General features: G+C 42.1%; 1 protein-coding gene across 1 annotated transcript in view; it reads left to right on the top strand.

Annotated features, from left to right (window-relative positions):
• Window positions 1-828: 828 nt before the first annotated feature.
• EIF2AK3 (eukaryotic translation initiation factor 2-alpha kinase 3) overlaps window positions 829-14,814 on the top strand; it is a gene marked incomplete at its 5' end in the record, with an annotated part of 39,679 nt that continues 25,693 nt past the window's right edge. The window contains one exon of the mRNA XM_010012614.1: window positions 829-958. Within this exon, the coding sequence (XP_010010916.1) occupies window positions 829-958 (130 nt within the window). The remainder of the gene's footprint in view (window positions 959-14,814) is intronic.

Below are 14,814 nucleotides of genomic sequence, written 5' to 3'. Positions count from 1 at the left end.
AGAAATAAAAGGCTCTTCAAAAATGCCTTGTCAGTGTTTTGTGTCTGATGTGTTGTTTATTTTGTTTTAATTTTATTTTAATGCCTGGATTGTAGCCCAACCAGAACTTCTTATTCTAACTGTATGGCTGTATAAGAAGCAAGATATACTAAAGCTGATGAGCTTCAGGCCCTATAGAAAATCAACAGCTAGCCTGCCATTGCCATGTATCCCCAGACAGATAGATTACCTAAAACCTAAAGCTACATAAGGCAGTTTGCTTGCTTTCTTGTCTGTAGATGTTGGAGGTTGTTTCTAGTGTCCTGTGTATGCCTTAGGCAAGACTTGTTTTATTCTAAGACTTGTAAAATCTCCAGGTTTTCCATGTTTCATCCAGAAGTGTTGAAAACTTAGTTACAACTTTTACATACTGATTTGCTGGGTTAATAGGCTCAGGCTTCCGTTATCTTGAAACAATGTATTAAAGATGAGTGTGGAAGGGACTGGAAGAAATAGGATTTATACAGTTCATATAAATATCTCAAAAGAAGATGATCTCATTCAGTGTAACACCTGCATTTGGGAGCAAAAAGTCAACTATTTTCCCCTGAAGCAGAACTCTGAAAGTGTCTTATATCATGTGAATTAGCTTGTGACATCGAGCCAGAGACTTCAACTTTTCTGCTCTTGCTTGTTGGTGTAGGCAGAGCTACCAAGTGAAATTGCTGGTTTGCAGACTATATAGGCTTAACTTTAAAGTTAGAGTTGCACTCTATTAAATATAGAAAGCAGCTAACAGATAAACTCCATATGGCTGTGGTTTTGACTGTGAATGCTTCTAAGTTGCAGATCCCTTGTAATTATCAGCACTTTGGATGGACGAATTGCTGCCCTGGACCCAGAAAACAGTGGGAGAAAACAGTGGGATCTGGATGTGGGATCAGGTTCTCTTGTATCATCCAGTCTCAGTAAACCAGAGGTAAGGCTCAATCTCTTTTCTGACTTAATCTTTAAAAAGATAACTTTCTGTGATCAAATGAAATGAACTTCCTCCATATGTGATAGATGTTCACTGATGCAGCAAACTTAGTTCGGGTAAAGTTTGGTAGCTATTCTCAAACTTTGTTTTTTGAGTGCTTACATCATGTTGCCATTTCAAACACGAGTGTGTCAGCATTTTAGTCTTGTGACTGACGTATGTGATAACTACCAAACTAGATGATGTAACTGAGTTTGGGAATTGTATGTATTTGCTGACTGAGAACAAGTTACTTGCAATTTGAACCAAATGAAAGGATCATCTACTTTGTATTGCTAGAGTATGGTTTGGCAAGTACTGGCTTCTTTTCTTTTCCCTCAAGAAAAGTCCTTGTGACTTCATAAGTGAACAAAGGATTGTTTTGTCTCTTTAGTTGAGGTTGTTTTTATATATACTAGATAAGCAGCCTATGAAATAGAATGTGTTAGCAATGAAACAGAGCGCTGAAGGTCACCCTGAAGGACTGAGTGGTGAAGGTTTACATCACTTCTTGCTGATGAACTGTAAGAAGGAAATCTAAAGAGACAAGTTTCTAGTTTGGTGCTACTTCCACCGTTACTTGAAGAAACCTAGAGTAGAAATTGGAAGGAAGTTTTTTTACCTTTTTATCCCCTGTTCTGAAGAAGAGAGTTCCATGAGTCATCCTCTCCTAGAGTTAGGAGGAATAAATATACCAACTAAGATGTAGTTTGTGGTGATGACAAAGTGCATGGTCCTTCACTGGCATGGGTGATTGGATTTGATGACCAGTCCTGTATCATGCTTTTTGCACAGTGAGCACTGGAAAATGAAAGTTGAATTTGGGGGTATTCAGACTGTGTGAGCTTCTTGCTTGTGGTTCTTTGTTGCTATCTGTTTACACGACCTCTGTTTTGGCATAAAACAGTCAAAGGAAAGATTCGGTCTGTTGCTGTGGTAGTGTATGTATGAGAGCTAATAATAAGTATCTCGGATTGCAACAGTAATGTGAATACTAACTCCTGTTTCTTTGTATCTGAGACAGAATTTAGGTACAGTTGTAACTTTGTGGGACTTGTGCAGATGTATTTTTGTGTTTAAGAAAAACCACTGTGGGAAAGAAATTTCTCATCAGAAATATGCTCCAGAGCAGAATTGAAAAGAAAGCAAAAACTGTAAAGAGAACTTTGAAAAGCTCTGTAAAGAGGAAGGTGTCAGTCGTAAACTGGAGTCCTTCAGAGCTGTTTCAATACTAGAAACTTAAAATGTTCGTCTGTTCCCTGATGTTGCAAATAGTTTCTGAAGACCACAGTGAAAGCAGAACCACACATTTGGAATGTGTGCAAATACAAACTTAATTTTTCACTACAAATTAAGACATGAGCCCAGGTTTATAAAGATTTTGAGAATCCAGGCACTGGATGCTAACTGGTGTGTTGAATTTTGATCTTTTCCAGTGTGGTATGACTGCAGAAACTACAGGTTTGTTCTTAGACAACAACCATTGTCATCTGTCTATGCAATATTTAATTCCCTTTTGCGGCTACAGGTTAGTAGGTTGCAGGAGTCATAAAGATACAGTTTTAAAGAGCGTTTGTTATGGATACAGGACATTTTCAGATGGGCTTTCAAACTGTTTCATTTCTACAGCCATGGCCAAAGACACTGATGGGTTTTGGCAGTTAAGATACAGAGCCTAGGAGAGAACTAATTTTGGAAGTAAAACTTCATTCTGGCCTATTAGAAGCCGTTGAGCATTATGAATATGGGCCTTTTTAGACTTACTGTCATGTAAACAAATGCTGTTAAGATAAGACAGGATTTAACAAGAAACAACTGATGAACACTCCAAATAAGCTACACTTAAACATTTAAATATTTATTTTAAACATTTAAGTTTAATCTGCTGTCAGTATCAGCTGAAAGACTCCATGCAGTCAATCTAGACACTGCTTGAGTGAGTAATGTCACTCACTCATTAAAATTGGCCTCATAAAAATTGTTGGGACAGTTCTGGTTTGGGTCAAAATAGTAAATGAATTAAAATCTCAGAGTCTGTCATCTCCCTGCTCTGCATATTTTCTCTCTGATTTGGGCATGTGGCATGTTAAGTTTTACTCTCTCAAACTAACTTGAGGCTTTTTCTTCCTCTTCCAACATTTTTGAGGTAAAAAAGCCTCTCTGCTTGCAACCACAATATTATTTTCATCATAAACCAGTATCATTATGTAAGCTGTCAGCCTATATTTTCTTGCAAGAAACAGCAGATGAGAAACTCTTTTTGCTTTACACTTGCAGTGTTAAAGATTTGTGTTCTTTTCAGAGTGAGGGAAGTGTGTGCTGCTGAGTCTGAATTGTTTTGATGTGGGGTTTTTAACTATCCTGGGTGAGAGTGCAATGAACTGTAGTTCCAGGTCTTAGTGCAAAAGCATTAATTTAATCTCTTTTAAGAAAAGACACGAGATCTTCAGACTTCCAGTGTTGAATAGACCTGTAGTTATTTCCTTTGCCTAACTATAAAATGTCAACTTGGCTGTCTGGAGCTCATGTGTTAATTAGGAAAGTGAGGTAGTAAAATTTCAACTGTTCCAGCAGCTCTGTCAAACACTTCAGATTCTGAAACTACTGCTTAAGACACTGACAAGTGAGATGTTCATTATTTGTCATGTGAACAGATCAATTAGAAAGGAAAAGCTGCTGAATTGTGTGTCTGGGTTACGAAAATGGTAAAATTCAATCCTTAACTCTAAGCTCCAACATAAATAAGCATGATCGGGGCGCCAGTGCTGAAAAGTTATGACTCTGCATTTCAGTCTTGTGCATGAGAATTTATAAACTGTTTCCTTATCCAGTGGGTCCTTCTCTATAACAGCTGCATGTTTACAACTCCAAGATTTCTTGTTGCTTGCACTCAAAGATTACCCATTGAAGTTCAGGCTAAAGTCACTGAATCTCAACTTTTAGAAGAAGAGCTTACTTTTAATGAAAACACTTTAATTTACTCTTTAAAATTTAGCTTTTTAATGAATACATTGTACTTAGACAGACAAGTATACTTTTGGGAGAATGAGCCTGTTAAATAATGATGCTTAATCATAGTGAAAATGGAGAACTGCCTCTCAAGTAGTGAAAATGGTTTGTAGCACATCATCATGAGACTGTTGTTGTTTACTAATGAGGGTGATGCATTCTCTTACCTGCATTGCTTTCTATTGAATTACTTAATGGGCTTCTGTCTCTTTCTTTTGTGAGGATCTATTATATGACAGGAATGAAAGTGTGAACGTGCCTGTACATTAAAATGAATAGCCACTAGTGACTAGCATGGCTGATGGGACAGTGGGATGCTGGAGAAGAGATGGAGACAGGAGAAAAGCCTGCTGTGAGCTGGATAAATGGTAGAGAGAACTCTTGTGAAAAAGCTGGTGGCTGATCTTTGAGAAAGAGGAGAGTGAACAGAATACTTGGTGGTGATGATGTGAGAGTAACAGCTTAACAACACATTCACAGCTGGCACTTTTCCTTTGCACTGTCAGAAACCCTGCAGGGAGTTCAGCCTGAAGGTGCTGCTCCAGTCACAGTAGTTTCAGTGCTCTGGGCAGAGGGTACACTGGGTTGTACTTGGTAAATACTATCTGAGTAACTGCATTGACTCGTGATTTGGCTGTTACGGACTAATCCCTAAATAAGCATCTTACTTCCTTATTTGAGAGACTGGGGATCATGGGGCAAAAGGAGCTTCAGCCCACAAGGCTGACATTTAGAGCAGTCGTAGTAAACATACCACTGTATCCTGGAAAAATGAAATAATTGGCTTATGTCACAAATCCTGTCAACATCCTTACCCCTCTAGAAGCTCTCAGTAGCTTCGATTTGCACTCATATATATTAAATTCTTTCTGTTTTTTATTGTGATGGCCACGTAAAATAAACTTTTCTGCAAACTTCAACATCTGTGTAATCTTTTTTGGACATAAGTGGCATGTTTTTTGTGGAGTAGCCCAGTATTATATGTTTTCCTCCAGAGAAATGTGGAGATGCAAGGGAGTTTTATACTGAAGTCGGCTGAAACTAATTGCGTTGTAGGCAAAGTGAACTCATGGGTATCTTTAGCAGATTATTCCTTTTTTTTGCCCTTTGGAGAGGACAGACTCATGCTTTGAGCAGTGAGTTGTGAAAGGATTTTAGAATCTGCGAAGCTCAACTAGCGACAAGATTTAATGTATAATGTGAATATATATCTTTTATTTTTTACTTATTTTTCACCTCTTTTTGCTTTCCCTTTATCAGCGTCATAAACATTTTCCAATTTTTCAGTGCTTTTCTTCCCCAAAAGAAATACTAAATTCTGCTGTGAAGTGGCCAGGCACTTGGGAATTTCTTTAAGGTACTCACTACCTGCCCTTGTCTGCACATTGGGCAGGGCAAGCTCTGTACTCAGTCAAGCCAGAGAAGAGCCAAAAGCTGTCCTGGGTTGCTTTGGGAGCATGGGAGAAACAATCAGCAAATCTCATCCTTTGGCCTCTTACATTTTGGTGTAGGAGGAATTGCAAAACCCACATTGAAGCAGGACAGGCCAAGACAAGAGGTCAAGACTCCCTCTGAGAGGCTCCGACTGTGATTTCTGGATTGTTATATGTGCCCTCCTAGAGGTTTGGGGAGGATAAATAATTTACCAGTCTCTTTGAAGGAGGAATCTTGTAACATCAGTTTTAGGAAAGTCTCACCCACCACTTTAGGGCACCTCTGCAGCAGCGTTTTATGAGCCTCAATAAAAGTGAGGGGTTGGTTTGGTCCATGGCTTTCTACTTCAGTTATTTTTCACTTAAGTCACCTCCTGTAAATATCATCCAACAGAAAGCTGAGATATGTTTGTTTTCGGCATGGGTGGGGATACTTCAGACTGTCAGTCAGACTTGTTTGAGTATTTTCACTTAAAAGGTTATTACAGCAGCTGTTGAATACAGTGCTGAATATTATTGATTTCTGTTAAATCTCTATAAATCTGTTCTGACTCTGCCGACAGTCACTGGACAGACAAAGAGGAGATTTATTTCAAATTATACAAACATTCTGAGAAAATAGAAGTTAGACCTTAGCAGCCTTCCGATAGCTGAAGGGGGCCTGCAACAATGCTGGAGAGGGACTCTTCATCAGGGACAGTAGCAACAGGACAAGGGGTGATGGGTTCAAACTGAAACAGGGGAAGTTTGGATTGGATATAAGGAAGAAGCTCTTTACTGTGAGGGTGCTGAGGCACTGGAACAGGCTGCCCAAAGAAGTGGTGAATGCTCCATCCCTGTCAGTGTTCAAGGCCAGGTTGGACAGAGCCTTGGGTGACATGGTCTAGTGTGAGGTGTCCCTGCCCATGGCAGGGGGGTTGGAACTGGATGATCTTAAGGTCCTTTCCAACCCAAACCATTCTATGATAAAATGGCTTTCTGTCTGGATTCTGCTTAAAAATTAATGGCTCTGTCTGGCTCACTAGTGTTAATGTTAACTTTTAATGTATTTGTGCATTTTACAACATGTGGCACAGGACACATCAGCAATAGAGGCAATCTTTCCTGCATCCTTAGTGGAAGAGTCTTTGTGCACCATACAGGCTTCTTGCAGGAGCAAGTCCTGTGCCGTGGGGTCAGACTTCCATATACACAGAGTAACAAATCAGTTTAAATGCTCTTTAAGCATTTAATGTGCACAAAAATTACTAAAGCAAAGTTTTACTCAACAAAGTGAAGAATAAAACTTTGAACGATGTCTATTAAGGCTGTGAAATTACTTTCCAACTTTCTGGTTGTGACCAGATGTAAAGCCCCAAATTGCCATTCTGTTCGAGCAGGCAGAATGTAAATCAATGGACTTGTTGGGGTGACTAATCTAGTGAAAATCTATTTCCTTGCAGGTAAGGTGGTATAATTTTAATTGTCTGGAAGAGTATTCTGGTAGAATTTCCTGTGTCCTGTAGCTGATCCTTGTTTTTGTGTACTAAGCATCACCAGATGCTCTGATAGCTGGAGGTATCATTCCCATGGAGAAAAACTGGGGCATTATCCAGTTCTCTATCGTACAGGTTTTCTATAATAGAAATGGAATTAAACTGTACTAAATGAAACACAAGATGTGGGGATTGATAACAGTTTTGTTGAAGGTTGGAGGTGGTCAGTTTAAATCTGAGAATACCCTGTACTGAAAGATCCAATGACAGGTTATCGGCTGCCATCTCAATTCCTCTGCAGGGCAAGGAAATGTGATCCTGTGCTGCCTGCGGGTAGAGAGAGATATTAGTGTCTTAAATGGTCCTGGCAAAGCTCATAATGAATAAGAAATGAGCATCCAGAATCGTACTTCAAAGGAAGATAAATTCTAATTGCAATAGCCTTATTAGGGCTATCAAGGAGAGTGGAGTCTGTGTTTTGCAAGCAGAGAATAGATGTGACTGCTCTTTAACTACATAGATGTATTATGATTCCTGATGGCACAAGCAGTTCTTTTCATTTCTGTTGCTGGAAACATGCATGGTGTGCATGGCCATGGAGAGCTGACAGGCTTGGGAAACCTGCTAGACAGACCAATGGATTTCTGAGTATGGATCTTTGCTGCTGTCTTGCTGCAACTAAAATGTGTGATTTGTAATTCTACTGAAAATAAAACTTCTAATGATGTTTAGGGGACAAAAAGTCATCAACGAAAGACTAATAGTTTTGAAAGATCGGATTGCCAGAAGCTGTGCTTTTCTAGGGAATACAACCCAACTTTTCAATGTGAAGTGGTAAGCCTGTGGAGAAGGGGAACTGCTGACAGGTAGCTGAGCTGAGTTAGTGGTTAGTATGACATAGCATCATTTTTGTTGAGGTGACAAGGAGGGCAAAGTGGTCTTATGTATTTATCAAAGCTGCACATCTTCAAAGGCAATTATTTTTGTTCAATGCCTTGTTCAATTAAAAATACCCAAAAGATTCCCTATCACTGCAGCTTGGTGGTTTTCTTGCTGACGCTTGATGCAGTTAGCTCTGGCAAAGCTCTGATAAAGTGCTGGTATATCCTCTTGCTCCTACTGCGAGGATGTCTGGGGGGATGACAACTTCCAGTAAGAGACATGTAGGAAGCTACAAACAAGATCTTGTGGCTTGTGTGATACCAGAGCTCTCAAATCCAGTCCTCATAAATGATGGTCTGCCTTCAACACAGCCAGGAGGTTTCTTCGAGTCACTCTGGGCTAATGTTCATGAACAACTTCCATCTGTCATGCTCGCAAACATGGTCAAGATGCTGCACATCTTGGAAAGGATATTTACCAGCAGCTCAGTCTCTGGTTTAGTTATTTTTATAGTACAATCATATAATAATTTAGGTTTGGAAAGACCTTTAAGATCATAGAGCCCAAAGGGTAAGCCAGCACTGCCAAGCGCAACACTAACCCATGGCACTGAGGGCCTCGTCTACATGTCTTTTGAAATACCCCGAGGGATGGTGACTCCACCACTGCCCTGGGCAGCCTGTTCCAATGCTTCTTCCTTTTGAAGAAGAAATTTTTCCTGATATCCAACCTAAACTTCCCCTGGCACAACTTAAGGACAGGGAGGGAGCTTGTGATTTAATTACATATAGTACACTGCATGGTTTTATATTGGGTGTTAAAGAGTTCCACTGTTTACAGATACTAAAATGGATCAACTCAGGTAATGCCTGGACAAATACCTGTTTCAGCACAGGCAATGGATAACTTGGCTATTTGGAGCTCAGCTGCCCAATACACAACAAAGTGATTACTCTGCCCTAACACCCTTTTGAAATTCTAGTCTATATCTTTGTAAAAGAAAGTGCCTGTTTTAAGCAGTTTGGGCAGTTTAGCAAATCATTCCTCTAGCAGCACAGCCACTGACATCTCATTTCCGAATTCCTCCTGGACTTTGTCCTCCATATGCAGGTAACTATTAATCTTTCTGTCAGAGTCAGTGAATGTTTTCTGCAATCTACTTTCTTTGCACCCTTGAAAGAGGAGACTGTGCACTTGCCATGTTCTGTTCTCCTCCTGTATTGGGCTCTCTTTTTCTATAGGAATTGCCCTGTGACTTAATGTTTCAAGACACACGGACTCTTTGTCTGTATCTAAAAAAACCTCCCTGTCCAGGCAGGGCTGTGGGAAGGAGCACACAAAGTCCAGCAGAGATCAGCTTAAATCCCAACCCCCCATAGTGATGTGTGCTTCTGCTATTGCCTGTTCTCCTTGTCTCTGAAAAGAAGCATCCATTTGATGCTATAGGAGCCCAGGTAGTCTGCAACAGAGCTTTGACAGGGTTGTTTGGAAGTGGTGGTAGAGTTAAAAGATCGTTTTAAAACATCCTAATACTGGAACAGTACTGGGGTGGGTTGACCCTGTCTAGATGCCAGGTGCCCACCAACTGTTCTATTGTATTGTACAGAGGAGAGAAAATACAACAAAAGGCTCGTGGGTTGAGATAAGGACAGGGAGAGATCACTCGCCAGTTACCATCACAGGCAAAACAGACTCAGGGAAACCAGTTTAATTTATTGCCAATCAAATCAGAATAGGATAATGAGAAATAAACCCAAATCTTAAAAACCCTTTCCCCTCATTCCCCTCCCTTCTTCCTGGGCTCTGCTTCACTCCCAAATTCTCTACCTCCTCCCACCCAGTGATGAAGGGGGACGGGGAATGGGGGTTGTGGTCAATTCATCACACACTGTCTCTGCTGCTCCTTCTTCCTCAGGGGAGGACTCCTCACACTTCTCCCCTGCTCCAGTGTGGGGGCCCTGTCACAGAACGCACTCCTCCAGGGACTTCTGCAATGGGAGTCCTTCCCATGGGCTGCAGTTCTTCATGAACTGCTCCAGTGTGGGTCCCTTCTACAATACAAGTGCCAGTTTTGATGTGGTGGCCAATGAGCTGCTGTACAGGGCCTGTTTCTGTAGAGGCAAGGTTTAATTTGCCTCCCTCATCTCCCTTGTGCTATTAGCTTTTAGGAGGTTGGTGATGGGCTCAGCAGCAGCAGTTTGCCTCGGTAAGGACTGCTCTTAAGTTCCAGAAGACTGTTGCAGTTCTCTCTTGTTAATAAAACTTGCCACGTTAAAGAGGGGGATGGAATAATGTCAAAATAAAGTCTTTCTTAGAGCACCGTGCAGGGTTTTTTTATTATTATTAAGAACAGTTTTTAAAAGTCTGTTACCATGGCAGCAGAGCAGGCTGGCATCTCTGTAGTCAAAACCCCAAGTCTTGTTTGACTATGATTAAAGTAACGGTGGTGTTTTAGTTTGCTAATCTTCAGAAGAAGGGTCTGTTTGATTGCACAGCAAACAGTACTGGGGACCTGATGTCTTTTGAAGCTGGGGTGGTCTGGTTAACACACTGTGGTTCCTCTGATCCCCTGCATGGCTCTTCAAGGGAGAGCAGAGGACAGAGTTGGACTAATTCTTTTAATGGCAAACTCAAGCTGAACCAAGATACCATGCCCCTGACACTGGAAAGTGTAATTCTGAAGCTACTGTGCTGCTGTCATCTGTTGCTTTTTACACTGCTTCTGTAATAGATGGTTTTATCAGGACCCTGGTAGCTCACACCTGATCAGATCTTAAGATCTGAAGTTAAAGAATCATGACAGAGAAACCAACTGTAGTAACTTATTACAGTTGTTGGATGGACTTTGCAGGTGTTGCTTTGAGGGGAGAGAAGAAAGGAGTTTTCAAACGAGTTTTCTAGTACTCATCCAGGCACAGGATTACAGCATCGCTTCGTGTGCTCATCATACACACAATACAGGGCAATGAACGTTGGGTTGAGGCTTAACCCAGTCTTCTCTAAGCAATGAAAAATGAAATAGAAACTACCAGCTTGTGGAGTATGGGGGATGGTGGAAGGAGAAGGAAGACTGTAATAGAGAGAAACTTCTGTCATAAGGATCTTAATATGGGCAGGAGCAGGGCACCAGGTTTGGTCACTTGGTGGGTCCCCTGAGCTGTGTTACAGGGTGAACTGTACAGCCTGTGGTAAAATCATCCTGAGGTGCGAGAGACATCTACAGTCACTGTTGCTGTGCAGAGTTTGTGTGCCTTTCGGTGTGTCACACCCCAGCTCACATGAAACCTACTTCTTGGCTTCTCTGATGTGCCGCTCTGGCACAGGCTGGCTTTTACTTCAGAGGAGGAAGGCCACATAATCCTGCCTCTATAATCTGCTCTATAAAATACTGATTTATCAGATGTCCAAGTGCAGCCTTTCTCACGGTCCTGGTCTTAAAGGTGGTCTGGGCACATACTCAGGTTAACGGGAAGAGGAGGAAGCCAGGAGCAGGTATGCACATTGTAAACAAGTGTAGTGCTAAAGTGATGGCATTCACCAGAAGATAGAACCACCTTTCTGTTGGTATTTCCTGCTTCAGCTTCCTCATTGCCTTTGAACACGTCTCAGGAGGTCGTTTTACTGATGTAAACCATGGACTCCCCTTTGCAGTCAGTTTTCTCCTTCCTTGGCTGGCTGAACAGCACGGGATGCTCTGAAGAACACTTTGCTATTTTACAGTGCTTTAGGCAGTGAAATAGCTTAACAGCCTTTGTTTTCCAAAAGATTGTACTAGTGCCTGCATCTTTGTTCTTTTCTTAAGGAAACAGTGATGTTGTGGGCCTTGGAGGAAGTTTGGAGACAAGTATCTCCTTAGACATGAGTTGTCCCCTTCATGTCCCCAGAGTACTCCTGTTTGATTAGGGCTTACCTGTTAGCAATAGCACACTGTCATCCTTGTAGTACCCTGTACTTCAGGATGTCTGCAGGTAGCTGAAGGGAAAACAGATAAATCAACATCCTGAAATCCAAGCTGAAGAAATAACCTCTTATATTGGAAGTCATAAACCAGTGCATCTGTGCAGACACCTCCATGTATGCATACCAAAAAGCAGATAATAAATCAGTTCCAGACCATCCTGAACTAGCGACATCTCAAGACCCTGCCCAGTATGTATATATCCATATATCTATCTCACCTGAGAAGTCCGTAAACATTTATAGTAGGGTTACCTGTATCACTGTATGCCTATGATTTTGTTTTTAAATGTGGAACATGTAATGATTGCTTTCTCTTTCCCAGATTTGTTTGTGCAGACTCTTGTTTCTACCCTTTAGAATGAAGCTGCCATATGTGGCTTTTAATATGTTGCCTGGGTTTAAAAGACAGTTCTGACTGAGAAGTAGCTTGCTTAAGAACATGTCTGAGGTTGGCTTTGATCCTGTTTGTTACAGTGATCTTATTGCAGAGATAATCATAGAAGAAAAACATTGATACCCTTATAATTTAAGATCATATAGGTTAGTTTAATTGGTAACTGGGGATGAAGCTCTCACAGTTTACTGTTTGAAAACAACAAGCTGAAATGTTAGAAAAACATACAGACACACTTCCTATTGTAAGGAAAATATTTCACATGTGCTCAGTTGTTTCTTTGGAGTTACTGGAAGGTCCAGCCCTCTCAAAAAGCTCATATTGACCAGTCTGGCACCAGACTTGAGTCAGATGTGTCTGTGAGCAGGCTTGATTTTTGATTCATACGATGAAGAGTGTTAGGCATGGGAAATGAATGTCACACTTACTGTTAAACAGCTCAGGGAGGCTTTAATACTTCAGCTTGTTTTGATCTCTGTTTACACACTATTTTCTTTCTTCCTCCCTTTTCACTGCCTTAACCCAGCAGCTTTCTTCCTGCACCCATCAACCTGCCGTGGAACCTCAGCATGTGCAGTGCCCTCCTTTCCAGTAAAGTCTAGACAGCAAATTCCCTGGTAGCATATGCCATTTCGGATCGTTATGCCTCTTTGCTTTTTTTTTTTGTGAAGGCTTTTTAGTAACTGCATTACCTCACCCGTCGGCCTGGAGATTGAGCAGCCAGCGCCGCTGATAGGGCTGCGGCACCCCGCGCCGAGCCAATGGAGAACTTCAGCTTCAAACTCTTCACCAGCAAAAGAGCAGCGTCTCATTTAGGGCTCAAGAGTTAATGTGGGGTTGGGCTTGTGTGGGGTGGGTTTTTTTTTTCAAGTGTTACTTCTGAAAGACAAGCCACTTAACAATTATGTGCCATATTGCTGACCAGTGAAGCTGAACAAATAGCTATTTACATTGACAGTTCAGAGGAATGTGTAAGTGCATCGTGGTAACCTACATTTTCTGTGCCAAGAGATTTGCAGCTGACTGCCTGGGTGACTCACTCCTTGGATTAGGAGATGAGGTAATGCTTTTGAGATACAGGGTGATGTCATTCCTTTACCTGAGCTGCATGCCGATGCTAGTTCCTAGTACTTTCAAGGAAAGTCCCTTTGCTGATTCTGATGTACTAGAGAATGAGCTGCATAACTCAGACAGGGGTTGTTATTATTAATGTCTTTCTCAAGCCTCTGGCTGAAACTGCTGCTTTAAAACATGTGGCCATAAATGCTTTTTTGTGATGTGGGCACCTGCAACTATGCACATTTACATACCTGCCCCATTCTTCAAATGAAGCTGTTTTAGTAAAAAAGACCTTTGTGGTAATCAGGTGCAGTCCCTTGTCAGCACCATGTCATGTAATGCCATTTATAGACAGATTCATCTAAATAGGTGATTTCCCCCACATTGTCCTATTCCTGTTGTGAAATACCACCCAAATGTCTAGCTTGCACTTACTCACGGTCAGTTTAACCCCATCTGCTTGTGCTCTGGCATTGTTTTTCAGTGCAATAGCTCTTTCTGCTGCCCGTGCTCCCCTTCCTGATGTGTTCACTGGCACCAGTTGTGTCTTTTCTCAGCCTTTCTTTCCCAATGTCGTGCAGGACATGCTGCTCCTGTGGGCACCCTCAAGGTTGGGAGCATGGGCAGGTGACCAGCAGAGCTGACCGAAACGGTCTCGTCTGTCCTACGCAGCTTTATGGGGACCAAGGGTTTAACAGATGAGCAGGCAGTGCCCAGTGTGTGGGAATGTTTGAAGGCATACAAGCCATGACCTGATTTGATCCATATCTTGGGAGTACACAGTGTGTTTTGCTGAGTGATTTCACACGTGGTGGGAATTCGGGGGTGTGATTCCCAGAAATGGCCAATGTTTTGTCTGTTGTTTGCTAGTGGAAAAACTACTTAGGCCCTGGAGCAAGGCATATGCTTAAGGTGATGTGTGTCATGGTGTCCCCAGAGCTCATAGAGTTTACCCACCAAGTCTCCCTTGCTCAGCAGTGATTCCTGGGCCACTTGCACCTCCTCTCTTCACAAACTGATGGGGTGGCCTGCAGCCCTTGGAGCACACCACATTACAAAGCCATTGCAGTTGTGACTTCCAGCAAGCGTATGTGGAAGTCTGAACTTGCAAGTGGCTGTCCAGCCACACATCTAGTTTGAAGAAATTCTACAGAGGATTTAGAGTCATAGAATAGTTAGGCTTGGAAAGGACCTTAAGATCATCCAGTTCCAACCCCCCTGCCATGGGCAGGGACACCCCACACTAGACCATGTCACCCAAGGCTCTGTCCAACCTAGCCTTGAACACTGCCAGGGATGGAGCATTTACCACTTCTCTGGGCAGCCTGTTCCAGCTCCTCAGCACCCTCACAGTAAAGAACTTCTTCCTTGTATCCAACCTGAACTTCCCCTGTTTCAGTTTGAACCCATCACCCCTTGTCCTATCACTACAGTCCCTGATGAAGAGTCCCTCTCCAGCATCCTTGTAGCCCCCTTCAGACACTGGAAGCTGCTCTGAGGTCTCCACGCAGCTTCTCTTCTCCAGGCTGAACAGCCCCAACTTTCTCAGCCTGTCTCCATACAGGAGGTGCTCCAGCCCCTGATCATCCTCGTGGCTTCCTCTGG

The sequence above is a fragment of the Nestor notabilis genome, unplaced genomic scaffold, assembly GCF_000696875.1.
Source record: "Nestor notabilis isolate BGI_N333 unplaced genomic scaffold, ASM69687v1 scaffold16254, whole genome shotgun sequence".
Classification (NCBI taxonomy): domain Eukaryota; kingdom Metazoa; phylum Chordata; class Aves; order Psittaciformes; family Psittacidae; genus Nestor; species Nestor notabilis.
The sequence above is the reverse complement of the archived record's forward strand: the minus strand, read 5'-3'. Positions and strand labels throughout refer to the sequence as shown.